Source organism: Coregonus lavaretus (assembly GCF_964263955.1).
Source record: "Coregonus lavaretus genome assembly, chromosome: 5".
In the NCBI taxonomy this organism is placed as follows: domain Eukaryota; kingdom Metazoa; phylum Chordata; class Actinopteri; order Salmoniformes; family Salmonidae; genus Coregonus; species Coregonus lavaretus.
In genome coordinates, this window is record NC_139992.1 from 9,473,183 (window position 1) to 9,488,958 (window position 15,776).

General features: G+C 47.4%; 1 protein-coding gene across 5 annotated transcripts in view; it reads right to left on the bottom strand.

Annotated features, from left to right (window-relative positions):
* LOC311129993 (R3H domain-containing protein 1-like) overlaps nt 1-15,776 on the bottom strand; it is a 77,356-nt gene that overhangs the window by 9,477 nt on the left and 52,103 nt on the right. For all 5 annotated transcript variants that reach the window (XM_084162573.1, XM_084162570.1, XM_084162572.1 and 2 more), the window contains 6 exons: nt 14,857-15,102; nt 14,359-14,482; nt 11,418-11,707; nt 11,064-11,209; nt 9,815-9,924; nt 4,467-4,636 (listed from right to left, as the gene is read on the bottom strand). In XM_084162573.1, coding sequence (XP_084018699.1) covers nt 4,467-4,636; nt 9,815-9,924; nt 11,064-11,209; nt 11,418-11,707; nt 14,359-14,482; nt 14,857-15,102 — 1,086 coding nt within the window. The remainder of the gene's footprint in view (nt 1-4,466; nt 4,637-9,814; nt 9,925-11,063; nt 11,210-11,417; nt 11,708-14,358; nt 14,483-14,856; nt 15,103-15,776) is intronic.

The following is a 15,776-nucleotide window of genomic DNA, read 5'->3' on the forward strand; positions in this document are numbered from 1 at the left end:
GTTAGATAGAGGAGGGTTAGTGTTTGATAGAGGAGGGTTAGTGTTAGATAGAGGACAGGGGAGGGTTAGTGTTAGATAGAGGACAGGGGAGGGTTAGTGTTAGATAGAGGAGGGTTAGTGTTAGATAGAGGAGGGTTAGAGTTAGATAGAGGAGGGTTAGTGTTAGATAGAGGAGGGTTAGTGTTAGATAGAGGAGGGTTAGTGTTAGAGAGAGGAGGGTTAGTGTTAGATAGAGGAGGGTTAGTGTTAGATAGAGGAGGGTTAGTGTTAGATAGAGGAGGGTTAGTGTTAGATAGAGGACAGGGGAGGGTTAGTGTTAGATAGAGGAGGGTTAGTGTTAGAGAGAGGAGGGTTAGTGTTAGATAGAGGAGGGTTAGTGTTAGATAGAGGAGGGTTAGTGTTAGATAGAGGAGGGTTAGTGTTAGATAGAGGACAGGGGAGGGTTAGTGTTAGATAGAGGAGGGTTAGTGTTAGAGAGAGGAGGGTTAGTGTTTGATAGAGGAGGGTTAGTGTTAGATAGAGGAGGGTTAGTGTTTGATAGAGGAGGGTTAGTGTTAGAGAGAGGAGGGTTAGTGTTAGATAGAGGACAGGGGAGGGTTAGTGTTTGATAGAGGAGGGTTAGTGTTTGATAGAGGAGGGTTAGTGTTTGATAGAGGAGGGTTAGTGTTAGAGAGAGGAGGGTTAGTGTTAGATAGAGGACAGGGGAGGGTTAGTGTTTGATAGAGGAGGGTTAGTGTTTGATAGAGGAGGGTTAGTGTTTGATAGAGGAGGGTTAGTGTTTGATAGAGGAGGGTTAGTGTTTGATAGAGGAGGGTTAGTGTTTGATAGAGGAGGGTTAGTGTTAGAGAGAGGAGGGTTAGTGTTAGATAGAGGACAGGGGAGGGTTAGTGTTAGAGAGAGGAGGGTTAGTGTTAGATAGAGGACAGGGGAGGGTTAGTGTTAGATAGAGGAGGGTTAGTGTTAGAGAGAGGAGGGTTCGTGTTAGAGAGAGGAGGGTTCGTGTTAGAGAGAGGAGGGTTCGTGTTAGAGAGAGGAGGGTTCGTGTTAGAGAGAGGAGGGTTAGTGTTAGATAGAGGAGGGTTAGTGTTAGAGAGAGGAGGGTTAGTGTTAGAGAGAGGAGGGTTAGTGTTAGATAGAGAAGGGTTAGTGTTAGATAGAGGAGGGTTAGTGTTTGATAGGGGAGGGTTAGTGTTAGATAGAGGAGGGTTAGTGTTAGATAGGGGAGGGTTAGTGTTAGAGAGAAGAGGGTTAATGTTAGATAGAGGACAGGGGAGGGTTAATGTTAGATAGAGGACAGGGGAGGGTTAGTGTTAGATAGAGGACAGGGGAGGGTTAGTGTTAGATAGAGGAGGGTTAGTGTTTGATAGAGGAGGGTTAGTGTTTGATAGAGGAGGGTTAGTGTTAGATAGGGGAGGGTTAGTGTTAGAGAGAAGAGGGTTAATGTTAGATAGAGGACAGGGGAGGGTTAATGTTAGATAGAGGACAGGGGAGGGTTAGTGTTAGATAGAGGACAGGGGAGGGTTAGTGTTAGATAGAGGAGGGTTAGTGTTTGATAGAGGAGGGTTAGTGTTTGATAGAGGAGGGTTAGTGTTTGATAGAGGAGGGTTAGTGTTAGATAGAGGAGGGTTAGTGTTAGATAGAGGAGGGTTAGTGTTAGATAGAGGACAGGGGAGGGTTAGTGTTAGATAGAGGAGGGTTAGTGTTAGAGAGAGGAGGGTTAGTGTTAGATAGAGGAGGGTTAGTGTTAGATAGAGGAGGGTTAGTGTTAGATAGAGGAGGGTTAGTGTTAGATAGAGGACAGGGGAGGGTTAGTGTTAGATAGAGGAGGGTTAGTGTTAGAGAGAGGAGGGTTAGTGTTTGATAGAGGAGGGTTAGTGTTAGATAGAGGAGGGTTAGTGTTTGATAGAGGAGGGTTAGTGTTAGAGAGAGGAGGGTTAGTGTTAGATAGAGGACAGGGGAGGGTTAGTGTTTGATAGAGGAGGGTTAGTGTTTGATAGAGGAGGGTTAGTGTTTGATAGAGGAGGGTTAGTGTTAGAGAGAGGAGGGTTAGTGTTAGATAGAGGACAGGGGAGGGTTAGTGTTTGATAGAGGAGGGTTAGTGTTTGATAGAGGAGGGTTAGTGTTTGATAGAGGAGGGTTAGTGTTTGATAGAGGAGGGTTAGTGTTTGATAGAGGAGGGTTAGTGTTTGATAGAGGAGGGTTAGTGTTAGAGAGAGGAGGGTTAGTGTTAGATAGAGGACAGGGGAGGGTTAGTGTTAGAGAGAGGAGGGTTAGTGTTAGATAGAGGACAGGGGAGGGTTAGTGTTAGATAGAGGAGGGTTAGTGTTAGAGAGAGGAGGGTTCGTGTTAGAGAGAGGAGGGTTCGTGTTAGAGAGAGGAGGGTTCGTGTTAGAGAGAGGAGGGTTCGTGTTAGAGAGAGGAGGGTTAGTGTTAGATAGAGGAGGGTTAGTGTTAGAGAGAGGAGGGTTAGTGTTAGAGAGAGGAGGGTTAGTGTTAGATAGAGAAGGGTTAGTGTTAGATAGAGGAGGGTTAGTGTTTGATAGAGGAGGGTTAGTGTTAGATAGAGGAGGGTTAGTGTTAGATAGGGGAGGGTTAGTGTTAGAGAGAAGAGGGTTAATGTTAGATAGAGGACAGGGGAGGGTTAATGTTAGATAGAGGACAGGGGAGGGTTAGTGTTAGATAGAGGACAGGGGAGGGTTAGTGTTAGATAGAGGAGGGTTAGTGTTTGATAGAGGAGGGTTAGTGTTTGATAGAGGAGGGTTAGTGTTAGATAGGGGAGGGTTAGTGTTAGAGAGAAGAGGGTTAATGTTAGATAGAGGACAGGGGAGGGTTAATGTTAGATAGAGGACAGGGGAGGGTTAGTGTTAGATAGAGGACAGGGGAGGGTTAGTGTTAGATAGAGGAGGGTTAGTGTTTGATAGAGGAGGGTTAGTGTTTGATAGAGGAGGGTTAGTGTTTGATAGAGGAGGGTTAGTGTTAGATAGAGGAGGGTTAGTGTTAGATAGAGGAGGGTTAGTGTTAGATAGAGGAGGGTTAGTGTTAGATAGAGGGTTAGTGTTTGATAGAGGAGGGTTAGTGTTAGATAGAGGAGGGTTAGTGTTAGATAGAGGAGGGTTAGTGTTAGTTAGTGTTAGATAGAGGAGGGTTAGTGTTAGATAGAGGAGGGTTAGTGTTAGATAGAGGAGGGTTAGTGTTAGATAGAGGAGGGTTAGTGTTTGATAGAGGAGGGTTAGTGTTTGATAGAGGAGGGTTAGTGTTAGATAGAGGAGGGTTAGTGTTAGATAGAGGAGGGTTAGTGTTAGATAGAGGAGGGTTAGTGTTAGATAGAGGAGGGTTAGTGTTAGATAGAGGAGGGTTAGTGTTAGATAGAGGAGGGTTAGTGTTAGATAGAGGAGGGTTAGTGTTAGATAGAGGAGGGTTAGTGTTTGATAGAGGAGGGTTAGTGTTAGAGAGAGGAGGGTTAGTGTTTGATAGAGGAGGGTTAGTGTTAGATAGAGGACAGGGGAGGGTTAGTGTTAGATAGAGGACAGGGGAGGGTTAGTGTTAGATAGAGGAGGGTTAGTGTTAGAGAGAGGAGGGTTAGTGTTTGATAGAGGAGGGTTAGTGTTTGATAGAGGAGGGTTAGTGTTAGAGAGAGGAGGGTTAGATAGAGGACAGGGGAGGGTTAGTGTTAGAGAGAGGAGGGTTAGTGTTAGATAGAGGACAGGGGAGGGTTAGTGTTAGATAGAGGAGGGTTAGTGTTAGAGAGAGGAGGGTTCGTGTTAGAGAGAGGAGGGTTCGTGTTAGAGGAGGGTTCGTGTTAGAGAGAGGAGGGTTCGTGTTAGAGAGAGGAGGGTTAGTGTTAGATAGAGGAGGGTTAGTGTTAGATAGAGGAGGGTTAGTGTTAGATAGAGGAGGGTTAGTGTTAGAGAGAGAAGGGTTAGTGTTAGATAGAGGAGGGTTAGTGTTAGAGAGAGGAGGGTTAGTGTTAGATAGAGGAGGGTTAGTGTTAGATAGAGGAGGGTTAGTGTTAGAGAGAGGAGGGTTAGTGTTAGATAGAGGAGGGTTAGTGTTAGATAGAGGAGGGTTAGTGTTAGATAGAGGAGGGTTAGTGTTAGAGAGAGGACAGGGGAGGGTTAGAAAGAAGACAGGGGAGGGTTAGAAAGCGGACAGGGGAGGGTTAGAAAGCGGACAGGGGAGGGTTAGAGAGAGGACAGGGGAGGGTTAGTGGGTGAACACAGACATCATGACAACCACTGGTTCAGATAAAAATGTTTTATTTTCAAGGCTACTCTCTTACAACATTACAGACCATTGCGACAATTGTCCACAACACCAAACCAAATTACTATATTTACACTGTGATACTGATGAAATAACTGCAATCTTTTTTTCTTCATCAAATTTGCATTTTTCTTCATCAAATTTGCAGGATGTCTTTAGGCTCAGCAGAGTCCCTGTATGGGGCAGCAGAGCATGGGACTCACCTGTGAGGTGTCTATGGCGGAGAGCTCTGTGGACTTGGGTCCTCTGGTGTGATCCAGACTGTAGAACTTGCTGTGTTTCCACTGCGGGGGCGAGTGAGGCCGCGGCTGCTGGCCGGGGTGCAACATCAGCTGCATCATCACCATCCCACCACCTGTGGGAGGGGGAACGCCTGGAGTAGGGGGCACAGAGGCACCAAGGACGGACATTAGAATATTACATCAAATTCAATAAAAGTTTATCTCCTCAGGGGCAATTAAAGATGTATTTACGTGTAAAGATTATCTTAAACTAAGCCTTGGCCACCTGTTTCACTTGAGAACCACAGTATGTTCATTTTGTGTGTGTGTGTGTGTGTGAGACATTTGCCTTTTAAAAATATATTTATTAAGTTTAATAGAAGTCAGTTTGACTGTATTTCATTAGTGTATTATGTCGAAAAACTAAATAATGTGCATGTTCGCTGACTCGCCGTTAAAATCCTTTGTCATATAATTACATGTGATGTTACCCTCTACTTATTTGATATGTAATATGTTATTAGTAATTTATTTCATGTTTGAACAATGTTTGTTGACATGCATATTATTCTAGTTTAGTTGGGACCTTCTTTCCAAGACAGCTCAGACCATTAATACTTCATTGTATCATCTCCAACTTTTCGCCATCAAGCATCCAATTAAATGTGTTTGCCCAACAATGAAGGGTTAGAGAACTTATTGGACCTGCACTTGACCTTATTAAAAGAAGAGTTCTGACTGCACTTAGCCTGTCTGTAATTATTTTTGGTGTGGGATAAAAAATAAACCACGTCTATAATGCTCTTATCCTGACAGGGTGGAAAGTATGTGGCTAACTCAAGGATGAAAACCATTGAAAACAGCCATTTATATTTTGTTTTCCATCTATTTTATTCTGACAATAAAAGGGAGGTCTACAAACAAAAGACACTGGACTCTATAGTACTACCAACCTTGGATTGAATTAATCAGTAATATGCAGCAGTTTATTTGTATTTCATTGTGAATGAAAAGAGGCCACACAGAAAGGAAGTTGACCATAGAACAGCATAATGACCAAAACACATTTCCACATTCAAAACAAATGTCACAAAATACATATTTTAATTTGTTTGCATTTATCACAAACAAGGTTTAAATGAAGGGAAATTATTTTTCACTTGGTAATCCTTGCATGAAAGAAAAAAAAATTAAACCACCTCAGTTCTGAAGAGAGATATCAAATTTCAGGATTTGAAATAACATTTCCTTTTCCTCTTTAGTGTGTTAGGAGAAAAGAAAAGGAGGGAGAGAGAGCGCGATGGGGCGAGAGAGAGCGAGACGGGGAGAGAGCGAGAGCGAGACGGGGAGAGAGCGAGAGCGAGACGGGGAGAGAGCGAGAGCGAGACGGGGAGAGAGCGAGAGCGAGACGGGGAGAGAGCGAGAGCGAGACGGGGAGAGAGCGAGAGCGAGACGGGGAGAGAACGAGAGCGAGACGGGGAGAGAGCGAGAGCGAGACGGGGAGAGAGCGAGAGCGAGACGGGGAGAGAGCGAGAGCGAGCGAGACGGGGAGAGAGCGAGCGAGACGGGGAGAGAGCGAGCGAGACGGGGAGGGAGAGAGCGAGACGGGGAGGGAGAGAGCGAGACGGGGAGGGAGAGAGCGAGACGGGGAGGGAGAGAGCGAGACGGGGAGAGAGAGAGACGGGGAGAGAGAGAGACGGGGCGAGAGAGAGACGGGGCGAGAGAGAGACGGGGCGAGAGAGAGACGGGGCGAGAGAGAGACGGGGAGAGAGAGAGACGGGGAGAGAGAGAGACGGGGAGAGAGAGCGAGAGAGACGGGGAGAGAGAGCGAGAGAGACGGGGAGAGAGCGAGAGAGACGGGGAGAGAGCGAGAGAGACGGGGAGAGAGCGAGAGAGAGGGGCAGAGAGCGAGAGAGAGGGGCAGAGAGAGAGAGAGAGACGGGGACAGAGAGCGAGAGACGGGGAGAGAGCGAGAGAGACGGGGAGAGAGCGAGAGAGACGGGGAGAGAGCGAGAGAGACGGGGAGAGAGCGAGAGAGACGGGGAGAGAGCGAGAGAGACGGGGAGAGAGAGAGAGAGGGGCAGAGAGCGAGAGATGGGGACGAGAGAGAGAGAGATGGGGGCAGAGAGAGAGAGATGGGGACGAGAGAGAGAGAGATGGGGACGAGAGAGAGAGATGGGGACGAGAGCGAGAGAGAGGGGCAGAGAGAGAGAGATGGGGAGGGAGAGAGAGAGAGAGATGGGGAGGGAGAGAGAGAGATGGGGGAGAGAGAGATGGGGAGAGAGAGATGGGGGAGAGAGAGAGTGAGAGAGAGAGATGGGGAGGGAGAGAGAGAGAGATGGGGGGAGAGAGAGAGATGGGGGAGAGAGAGATGGGGGGGAGTGAGAGAGAGATGGGGACAGTGAGAGAGAGATGGGGACGGAGAGAGAGAGATGGGGACGGAGAGAGAGAGATGGGGACGGAGAGAGAGAGAGATGGGGACGGAGAGAGAGAGAGATGGGGACGGAGAGAGAGAGAGATGGGGACGGAGAGAGAGAGAGATGGGGACGGAGAGAGAGAGATGGGGACGGAGAGAGAGAGAGATGGGGACGGAGAGAGAGAGAGATGGGGACGGAGAGAGAGAGAGATGGGGACGGAGAGAGAGAGATGGGGACGGAGAGAGAGAGATGGGGACGGAGAGAGAGAGACGGGGAGGGAGAGAGCGAGACGGGGAGGGAGAGAGCGAGACGGGGAGGGAGAGAGCGAGACGGGGAGGGAGAGAGCGAGACGGGGAGAGAGAGAGACGGGGCGAGAGAGAGACGGGGCGAGAGAGAGACGGGGCGAGAGAGAGACGGGGCGAGAGAGAGACGGGGCGAGAGAGAGACGGGGCGAGAGAGAGACGGGGCGAGAGAGAGACGGGGCGAGAGAGAGACGGGGAGAGAGAGAGACGGGGCGAGAGAGAGACGGGGAGAGAGAGAGACGGGGAGAGAGAGCGAGAGAGACGGGGAGAGAGAGCGAGAGAGACGGGGAGAGAGCGAGAGAGACGGGGAGAGAGCGAGAGAGACGGGGAGAGAGCGAGAGAGAGGGGCAGAGAGCGAGAGAGAGGGGCAGAGAGAGAGAGAGAGAGAGAGAGAGAGAGAGACGGGGACAGAGCGAGAGACGGGGAGAGAGCGAGAGAGACGGGGAGAGAGCGAGAGAGACGGGGAGAGAGCGAGAGAGACGGGGAGAGAGCGAGAGAGACGGGGAGAGAGCGAGAGAGACGGGGAGAGAGCGAGAGAGACGGGGAGAGAGAGAGAGAGGGGCAGAGAGCGAGAGATGGGGACGAGAGAGAGAGAGATGGGGGCAGAGAGAGAGATGGGGACGAGAGAGAGAGAGATGGGGACGAGAGAGAGAGATGGGGACGAGAGCGAGAGAGATGGGGACGAGAGAGATGGGGAGGGAGAGAGAGAGATGGGGAGGGAGAGAGAGATGGGGAGGGAGAGAGAGATGGGGAGGGAGAGATAGAGATGGGGAGGGAGAGAGAGAGATGGGGAGGGAGAGAGAGAGAGAGATGGGGAGGGAGAGAGAGAGATGGGGGAGAGAGAGATGGGGAGAGAGAGATGGGGGAGAGAGAGAGTGAGAGAGAGAGATGGGGAGGGAGAGAGAGAGAGATGGGGGGAGAGAGAGAGATGGGGGAGAGAGAGATGGGGGGGAGTGAGAGAGAGATGGGGACAGTGAGAGAGAGATGGGGACGGAGAGAGAGAGATGGGGACGGAGAGAGAGAGAGATGGGGACGGAGAGAGAGATGGGGACGGAGAGAGAGAGAGATGGGGACGGAGAGAGAGAGAGATGGGGACGGAGAGAGAGAGATGGGGACGGAGAGAGAGAGATGGGGACGGAGAGAGAGAGATGGGGACGGAGAGAGAGAGATGGGGACGGAGAGAGAGAGATGGGGACGGAGAGAGAGATGGGGACGGAGAGAGAGAGAGATGGGGACGGAGAGAGAGAGAGATAGGGACGGAGAGAGAGAGAGATGGGGACGGAGAGAGAGAGAGATGGGGACGGAGAGAGAGAGAGAGATGGGGACGGAGAGAGAGAGAGAGATGGGGACGGAGAGAGAGAGAGAGATGGGGACGGAGAGAGAGAGAGAGATGGGGACGGAGAGAGAGAGAGAGATGGGGACGGAGAGAGAGAGAGATGGGGACGGAGAGAGAGAGAGATGGGGACGGAGAGAGAGAGAGATGGGGACGGAGAGAGAGAGAGATGGGGACGGAGAGAGAGAGAGATGGGGATGGAGAGAGAGAGATGGGGACGGAGAGAGAGAGATGGGGAGAGAGAGATGGGGAGACCGATGTTGGCTATCCTGATCAAAGGAGCTTCTCCACAGAGGAAATTCACATTAACTAAAGCCACATAAAACAGTTCAAATTAGAATTAGATGGCCCATAAAGGCCCATTTTTAATAAGATGGCCATAACTGGGAACAAAGCAGCAGAGGAATTACTTTTTAATTACCAGTCCATATCTGTTCAATAATTAGATCGTTAAGACTTGGGAGTGTAATTTCAATTAGCACCTTAAAGCCTCACAGCTAACTGAATAGAGGAGGAGGGGATGGAGGGATTGGGGTGTTGGGAGGAAGGGCTGGAAGGATGTTAAAGTATCTACATGACTACATTTCTTTTGTTGTTGCCACGTTGTATTATTATAGCTTTGGACCTGAGAGATTGGGAGATGAGAATGCTGCCTGCCTGTGCCCCCTCACCAAGAAGACCCTTTAGAATTGATTCATTCCATTTTGATTTGCCGGAGAATTCTGTTGGAAGTCATTTCTCCTGATGACACCTTTGTTTAGTAGGTCTCTAATTCCAGGGTTTGGCGAAAGGTTCTTAGGGTTCTCCCACTCCAGTGTTCAGAACAGGGGGGATTGGGCTACGGCTCCATTGTGATGGTTGGATTGGAGACAGTATTAAAGAACAAAAAAGGTAGAGGTAGGAGAAAGGTTTAAAAGGGGGCGCAAAGAAAAAGTGGTACAGCGAAGCTAATGTCTGTGGATTTTGTTCCAGAGAGACGACCCATACAGCAGCGCATTTGAAGACATAACTCATTAGCAGTTACATTTTATATTTCCCATTTATACAGTTGAAAAGAGAAAGTGTGGTCTTGCTCTATCAGCTATCCAACAGAAAGTGATAAAAGCTGCCTTGTAGCCAGCTTTGATAACCAGCTGCTTCCAGGTTACTTTATTGATAAAGATAGATTTTCACTTCCTAGTTGAGACCTGGTTGTAATGCATACTGTGGCTCAGACTGGCTCACTGCTGTGTACCTGAGTACTGCAGTGTGTGTGTGTGTATGTATGTATGTATGTACCTGAGCACTGATGTGTCTGATGGAGGGGTTGCTGGGAGTTGCAGGGGGAGGACGGCCGAGGGAACTGCATCTGCTCTGATCCGGGAGGAGGCAGGAACCCTACAGAGGAGCTGCAGAGAGAGAAACACCACACACACGCTTTAAAGCCGAGTAGCAGAGGCAAAGCACTGGCACGGATTAATTCATGTAATCAGAATTCGGCTCATCGGTTTAAATGGGCTAAATTACCGAAGTGGAACACTGTGTACACAGGGGATCAATAACCCTGTATTGCAGTAGAACTACCATAAATATCCTCAAATCGGAAACCGGTGAGGGCTGGGAATCGGCTACGGGCCTAATTTTCTACCAAATCAAAGCAAATCAAGGGGAAACCGCATATATCACTGCGTCTCCGTTACTGAATTGCGGTTGCGGTGTGCCACTTTGGGTTTTCTGTTTCCAGGCTCGTCTTTCGCTCGTCTCGATTCTGATTTAATAAGGATATAAGCAAAGCGCAGGCAGGCAGGGTGACGCATCAGCTCCAAAGCACAGAGGCAGGCAGCTGGAGATATTCGGCTCTCCGTGCCACTCGGCACCCTGAGGAATAATGTGCGTCTGCACAGCGGACCAAAGTGCTGGCATGAAGGATGGTGTAGAGAGAGCTGCTCACCACACTGGACCAGCGCTGTTATATTAAGACTCAGTAGATATCTGGCCTTATAAATCATCTTGAACATGGCCTATTAAAGAAGAGGACCCAGGAGGAGGACGAGTTCCCACAGCACAGTGTGAAGCATCACAGAGCAGGGCTAGTTATCTGTTCAAACTAAAAAGTGCTTACTGTAAAACTGGGAATAATATACAGTATTAATGTCCTGTAGTAATGTTATTTGTCTATAATCAGAGCATGTACAGGTTAAAACAGTGTGACTTCCTACCACATGGTGTTTTGTTTTACTGGGAATGCATTTATTATCTGTATTCAACAATTTACTGGTTTTATAATGGGTGAACAATAAGTCTAATGGGTGAACAATAAGTATAATCGGTCTACAATAAGTATAATCGGTCTACAATAAGTATAATGCGTCTATAATAAGTATAATCGGTCTACAATAAGTATAATGCGTCTATAATAAGTATAATGCGTCTATAATAAGTATAATCGGTCTATAATAAGTATAATGCGTCTATAATAAGTATAATCGGTCTATAATAAGTATAGGTATTTCCATGTTAAAACAGTGTGGTGATGATGATGTCCTACCTCTGTTGATTGGGTGTGATAACACTGTAGAAGACCTGGACACCAGAGCCAGGCATGGGCCCCTGGTTGGACTGGTTGGGGATGATGATAGGCTGTTGATATGTCTGCTGTGGCACACCCTGGGAGCCTTGGGGCTGCATGGATACCTGCCAAGACAGACCCATGGGATGCCAAAAAATATACAAGGTTACATAGGTCTTTATGGTAAAAGAGAATGGTTCTTAACGACTTAGCTAAATAAAAGTTTAAAGAAATATGCTTTACATTTCTTAATATTTATAATCGTTAATTGTGTGTTTTTACATTATAAACTGACATTGAGTTATTAGAGATGCTGAAATGCTGAGTACCCACCTGATAAGATGGCATGGAGGGATACTGGACCATCATGCCTTGCATCTGATGTCCCATATTGCTATGCTGGCCACTGACCATGTTCTGCTGGCCACTGACCATGTTCTGCTGGCCACTGACCATGTTCTGCTGGCCACTGACCATGTTCTGCTGGCCACTGACCATGTTCTGCTGGCCACTGACCATGTTCTGCTGGCCACTGACCATGTTCTGCCTCTGTGGCTGTGGCTGTTGCACTACTATCATACTCTGATAGCTCTGTGGATGATTGGGCATCACAGTTTGGTAACCTGGAGAAATAGAGAGAAATGAGGGAGGAGCGAGAGACAGACAGAGAGAGAGACAGACGGAAAGACAGAGAGCGAGAGACAGGAGAGAGATGGGGAGAGATTATGGGAGATGAGACAAAAAATTTATACTTTTCAGAGGATATTAGAGGAAAATGATCCTAAAAAAACAACAAAAAAACTGTTTATTTCACTGGGTAAAATACATCAGTATCAAGGTTACCAGAGAGTGCTTATAGCGGAGAATGCTACTAAAAGCCCCAAGGTTACCAGAGAGTGCTTATAGCGGAGAATGCTACTAAAAGCCCCTAGGTTACCAGAGAGTGCTTATAGCGGAGAATGCTACTAAAAGCCCCTAGGTTACCAGAGAGTGCTTATAGCGGAGAATGCTACTAAAAGCCCCTCCAAAGCAGGCGCCCTGATGAGGGGGAGAAAACTGCAGGAGGTAAAAAAGGAGGGAGGGAGTTAAGGGAGGAGAGGGCTGCCTGGGCAATTTTTCAATTTCTCCTGGATTTTGGCCAAAGCGACAGCAATCACTTTAGCCCAGATGAGAAGAGCAGCGTGTCAAAAGGAATGGATGGTCCCCGGCGGGGAGCAAAGGGAAGGAGAGGAGAGGCAGGCAACAAGAGAGGCTAGTCACTATTTTTACTGCCATTCTTTCACCTCCACTTACAAACTGAGCATGAAGCAAATATAATATGAAACACTCTGTGCTTCAGCTGACAGAGCAGAGGACGGAAGCCAGAAAAGATAGGAGAGGACAAGGGAGATGCTTTGCTCCGTGGTACCACACAGACCCTGGGACCTCGGGACTCAAAAGGCTTGAACTGCTTTGCCTTGCAGCTGGCAGACAGTCTTGCCTGCCTGGTTAAAAGGAGCCACTGACTGTCATGCGGCTTTAGGAGATCAGATGAAACAGGCACGCCACCCTTCTCCTTATTACAGCAGATATACTGGGGCTTCGGCTGCCTTTGTCACATTCAAAAGCTTAATCTATTTTTACAAGAATAAAGGAATAGGACTAGGCTTTCTCAGACGCCTGGGGAAAGGAGGAGCTTTCAGTTCGTACTGGTGTCCTTCAACTCAGATCTACCACATTTCTCATCCTCCATCTTCTCATAAAAAACAGCGTTTCCTTAGGCTTTATTTGACCATATCTGGAGAAGTACAGGACATTTCAACAGAAAATTAATAAAAGTTGGACATTTGATAGCAGAGAATTCTGCTGATATTTGATGATTACGATAATTGCACACATTATGAATCTATAATCAAATCTTTCTTCAGACTGACATGAATTGCTGTTGAGACTCTTGCACAAGACATTTCTAGTTATCGCTAATAATAAGCAGTATAATATAATACCTCATTCAGAATGTCGCCAGAATATATGAATTGTATTAAATAATTGTGGAGCAAATTGACGTCTGATGTAAAAACCAAAATGAAGGCGCTTTTTTGGCAGGAACATCAAGTATAAAAACTAAAAATACAGAGCCTTCACAAACATTAATGGTGAGATAAATGAAATGTCTCAGTCAAGTCAGATAGGCCTTCTGATTTGACGGTCAATCCCTCAAGCACGCCCAGTAGACAGAAGTAAGGCTTTAAAATGGCTGTGTTTTAAAGCAGTTTGTTCGAGTGCTCAGCTGTAGTGGGTTGTTGGCTAACAGTTCTGTCTGAAGAGGTGAGAGTGAGGGGCTGGAAAAGAGACCGGTTCACTGTGAGAATCATAGGCCTCTCAGACAGCGCCCCGGCCCCGTATCCAGGACCTTTGGTTCTTCTGTGGAGTGTCAATGTCCACCCGTATCCAGGATAGGCCCTTAAGTTCTTACCCCCACCTGGAGGGCTGATATCCAGGTAAGAAACCCCTCTAAACAACTGACTTAGGACCCACAGGCATATAAACATTGATATATTGTTACATTCTGACATTTCGCTGCTGGAACTCCATCATTTCCCCATCCTGTTCTCCACTGCCAACCTGCATGACCCGATGCATGTACAAAGGCTGCCAGGTAATTAAAACAAAATCCCCCATTCCCTTTTAGAGATCCAATTGGCTTTTGGATTTCAGTGGCGCAGCAGAGCATCTGTTTCTCTAGACAGGCCAGTGAACGATGCTTCAGCGATACTCAGCGGGGAGGAGGGAGACAATGCTAAATGGTGTATTTGATTGGAAATTGTTATTTGTAACGGGCTAAAAAGGGCAAGGCAACACAACTGCCAACCCTGCAGAGAAAAGCGTTCTAACACAGTAGTTAGCTTTTCACTCTGCTCCTCTGCCTCAGGGGCACCGTCTACTCTCCCCTCTGTAGGGGAAAGTTAACTGAGATGAGCATATAAGAGCCGATAACCGGAGACAACAAAGTGCTTTGAACAACAGAAAATAAGAGTGTGAAGAGGAAAGGAGGAGAGCGGTAACAACCAGTAAGATATAAAATGTATTTAAAAAATAAACATACCACACACAGGGACAACAGTGAGAGGAAAGACATGTATTTTACCCCCCATGTAAATAAATGTAATGCAAACCACTCCACTGATGCTATTACAACAACAACAAAAACAACGTAACACCTGTTTTTAACAGAGTAACTAGGCAGCTGAGATGGATGGTTGAGTTACTGGTTCAGCCTGTGTTGGATACTTACCTGTCTGTTGTGTGGGCGGGGGCATTGGCTGGCTCTGCTGGGCGCTGTACTGCACTGTACCCACAGGCCTGTACTGCTGGTTGGACAGGGCGTACTGGCCTGGCGCACAGTAACACGATGGCATCTGTAGGCAGAGATGAACAGGCCAAAATGACGTATCATTAATACCACTACTGCAACGCAGCGCTCGGAGGTGTCTGAACACACAGTACAGTCCCTCAGCTGCTGTGGCATAGTTACCATAGTTAACAAGTGCAATTTAAATGCTATTTTAAGTAGAGAGAAAGTGTCTATGAACAAAATGTACTGTACATGTCTCTCTCAGATAGTAATGGTGAAACATTATAACCATGTAGACGAGGTAACAAAGAGACTGGCCAAGCATTGATCAAGATAGTCAGTTAGATGGAAATAACGTATAATAGTACTAATATAACGGAGTATATTGTATAACCTAATAGGAGTAAACCAGGTTAGGGTCGTTGTACCGTAACCTACCTGCTGCATGTAACCTTGTTGCTGCATGAGCGGCTGGTTGACAGGTGGAGGGGCGGGGGTGTTGTAGGCCTGGGAGGCAGGGACAGGCTGGCCTGGGGGGGGTACCATGTAACCCTGTTGCTGCGGGGGGGCCTGGAGCACCACGGAAGAGGGGTACATGGCAGCGTGGGCGTCCCGGCCTGGGCCCTCCCCAGAGGCCTGCTGGGCCAGACTCATGTGGCTGAACTGGGCTCCCAGGTTGTCTGGCTGCAGGATGGAGCACACAGAAACGTGTTTATTGGCATAGATTATATATTTATTATTAACATGGGAGTTGTGTCTCTAGTTGAACTACTACAGGACCTTGTATATAATAAATACCACATAGTACTTTTATATAGCACTTTTCTGAAACCCAAAATACTTTTATAGAACACTACAGGGTAGTACTACAGAAATACTACTGCTGGCTCCTAGTGTAGTCACTGTGGTAACTAAACTTTGAACTACTGTACTAGCCTACAGCAAAGCAACTGGATACAGACACCCATGCAGAGCACAAACCTGAAGGCCCTAAAACCATCAACTTAATTCCTCCTGACTTGCTTAAGTGTGGTTTGGTTTACTTTACTGGGCCGCAAGTGGTTGAGTAGTTAGGGACTTTCAGCATTGCTATTCATAGAATATCAAATTCAGATTCGACATCGGCGGTGAAATTAATTATTCCACAAATGTAAAAATGTAATTAGTCATTAAGGGATGTTTATTGGTAGAGGGACGTCAGGAATGTGGTCAGTGGAACATGATTTGCATCAATGGAGGGAGTGGGGTAGCAAAACAACAAGAAAATTAAGCTGATTCGATTAATCATTAATTGGCATATTAATTAAGTCTTATTTAAGTGCTGACCAAACCGCCTCCGCGCGTCGGTCCACCAACTG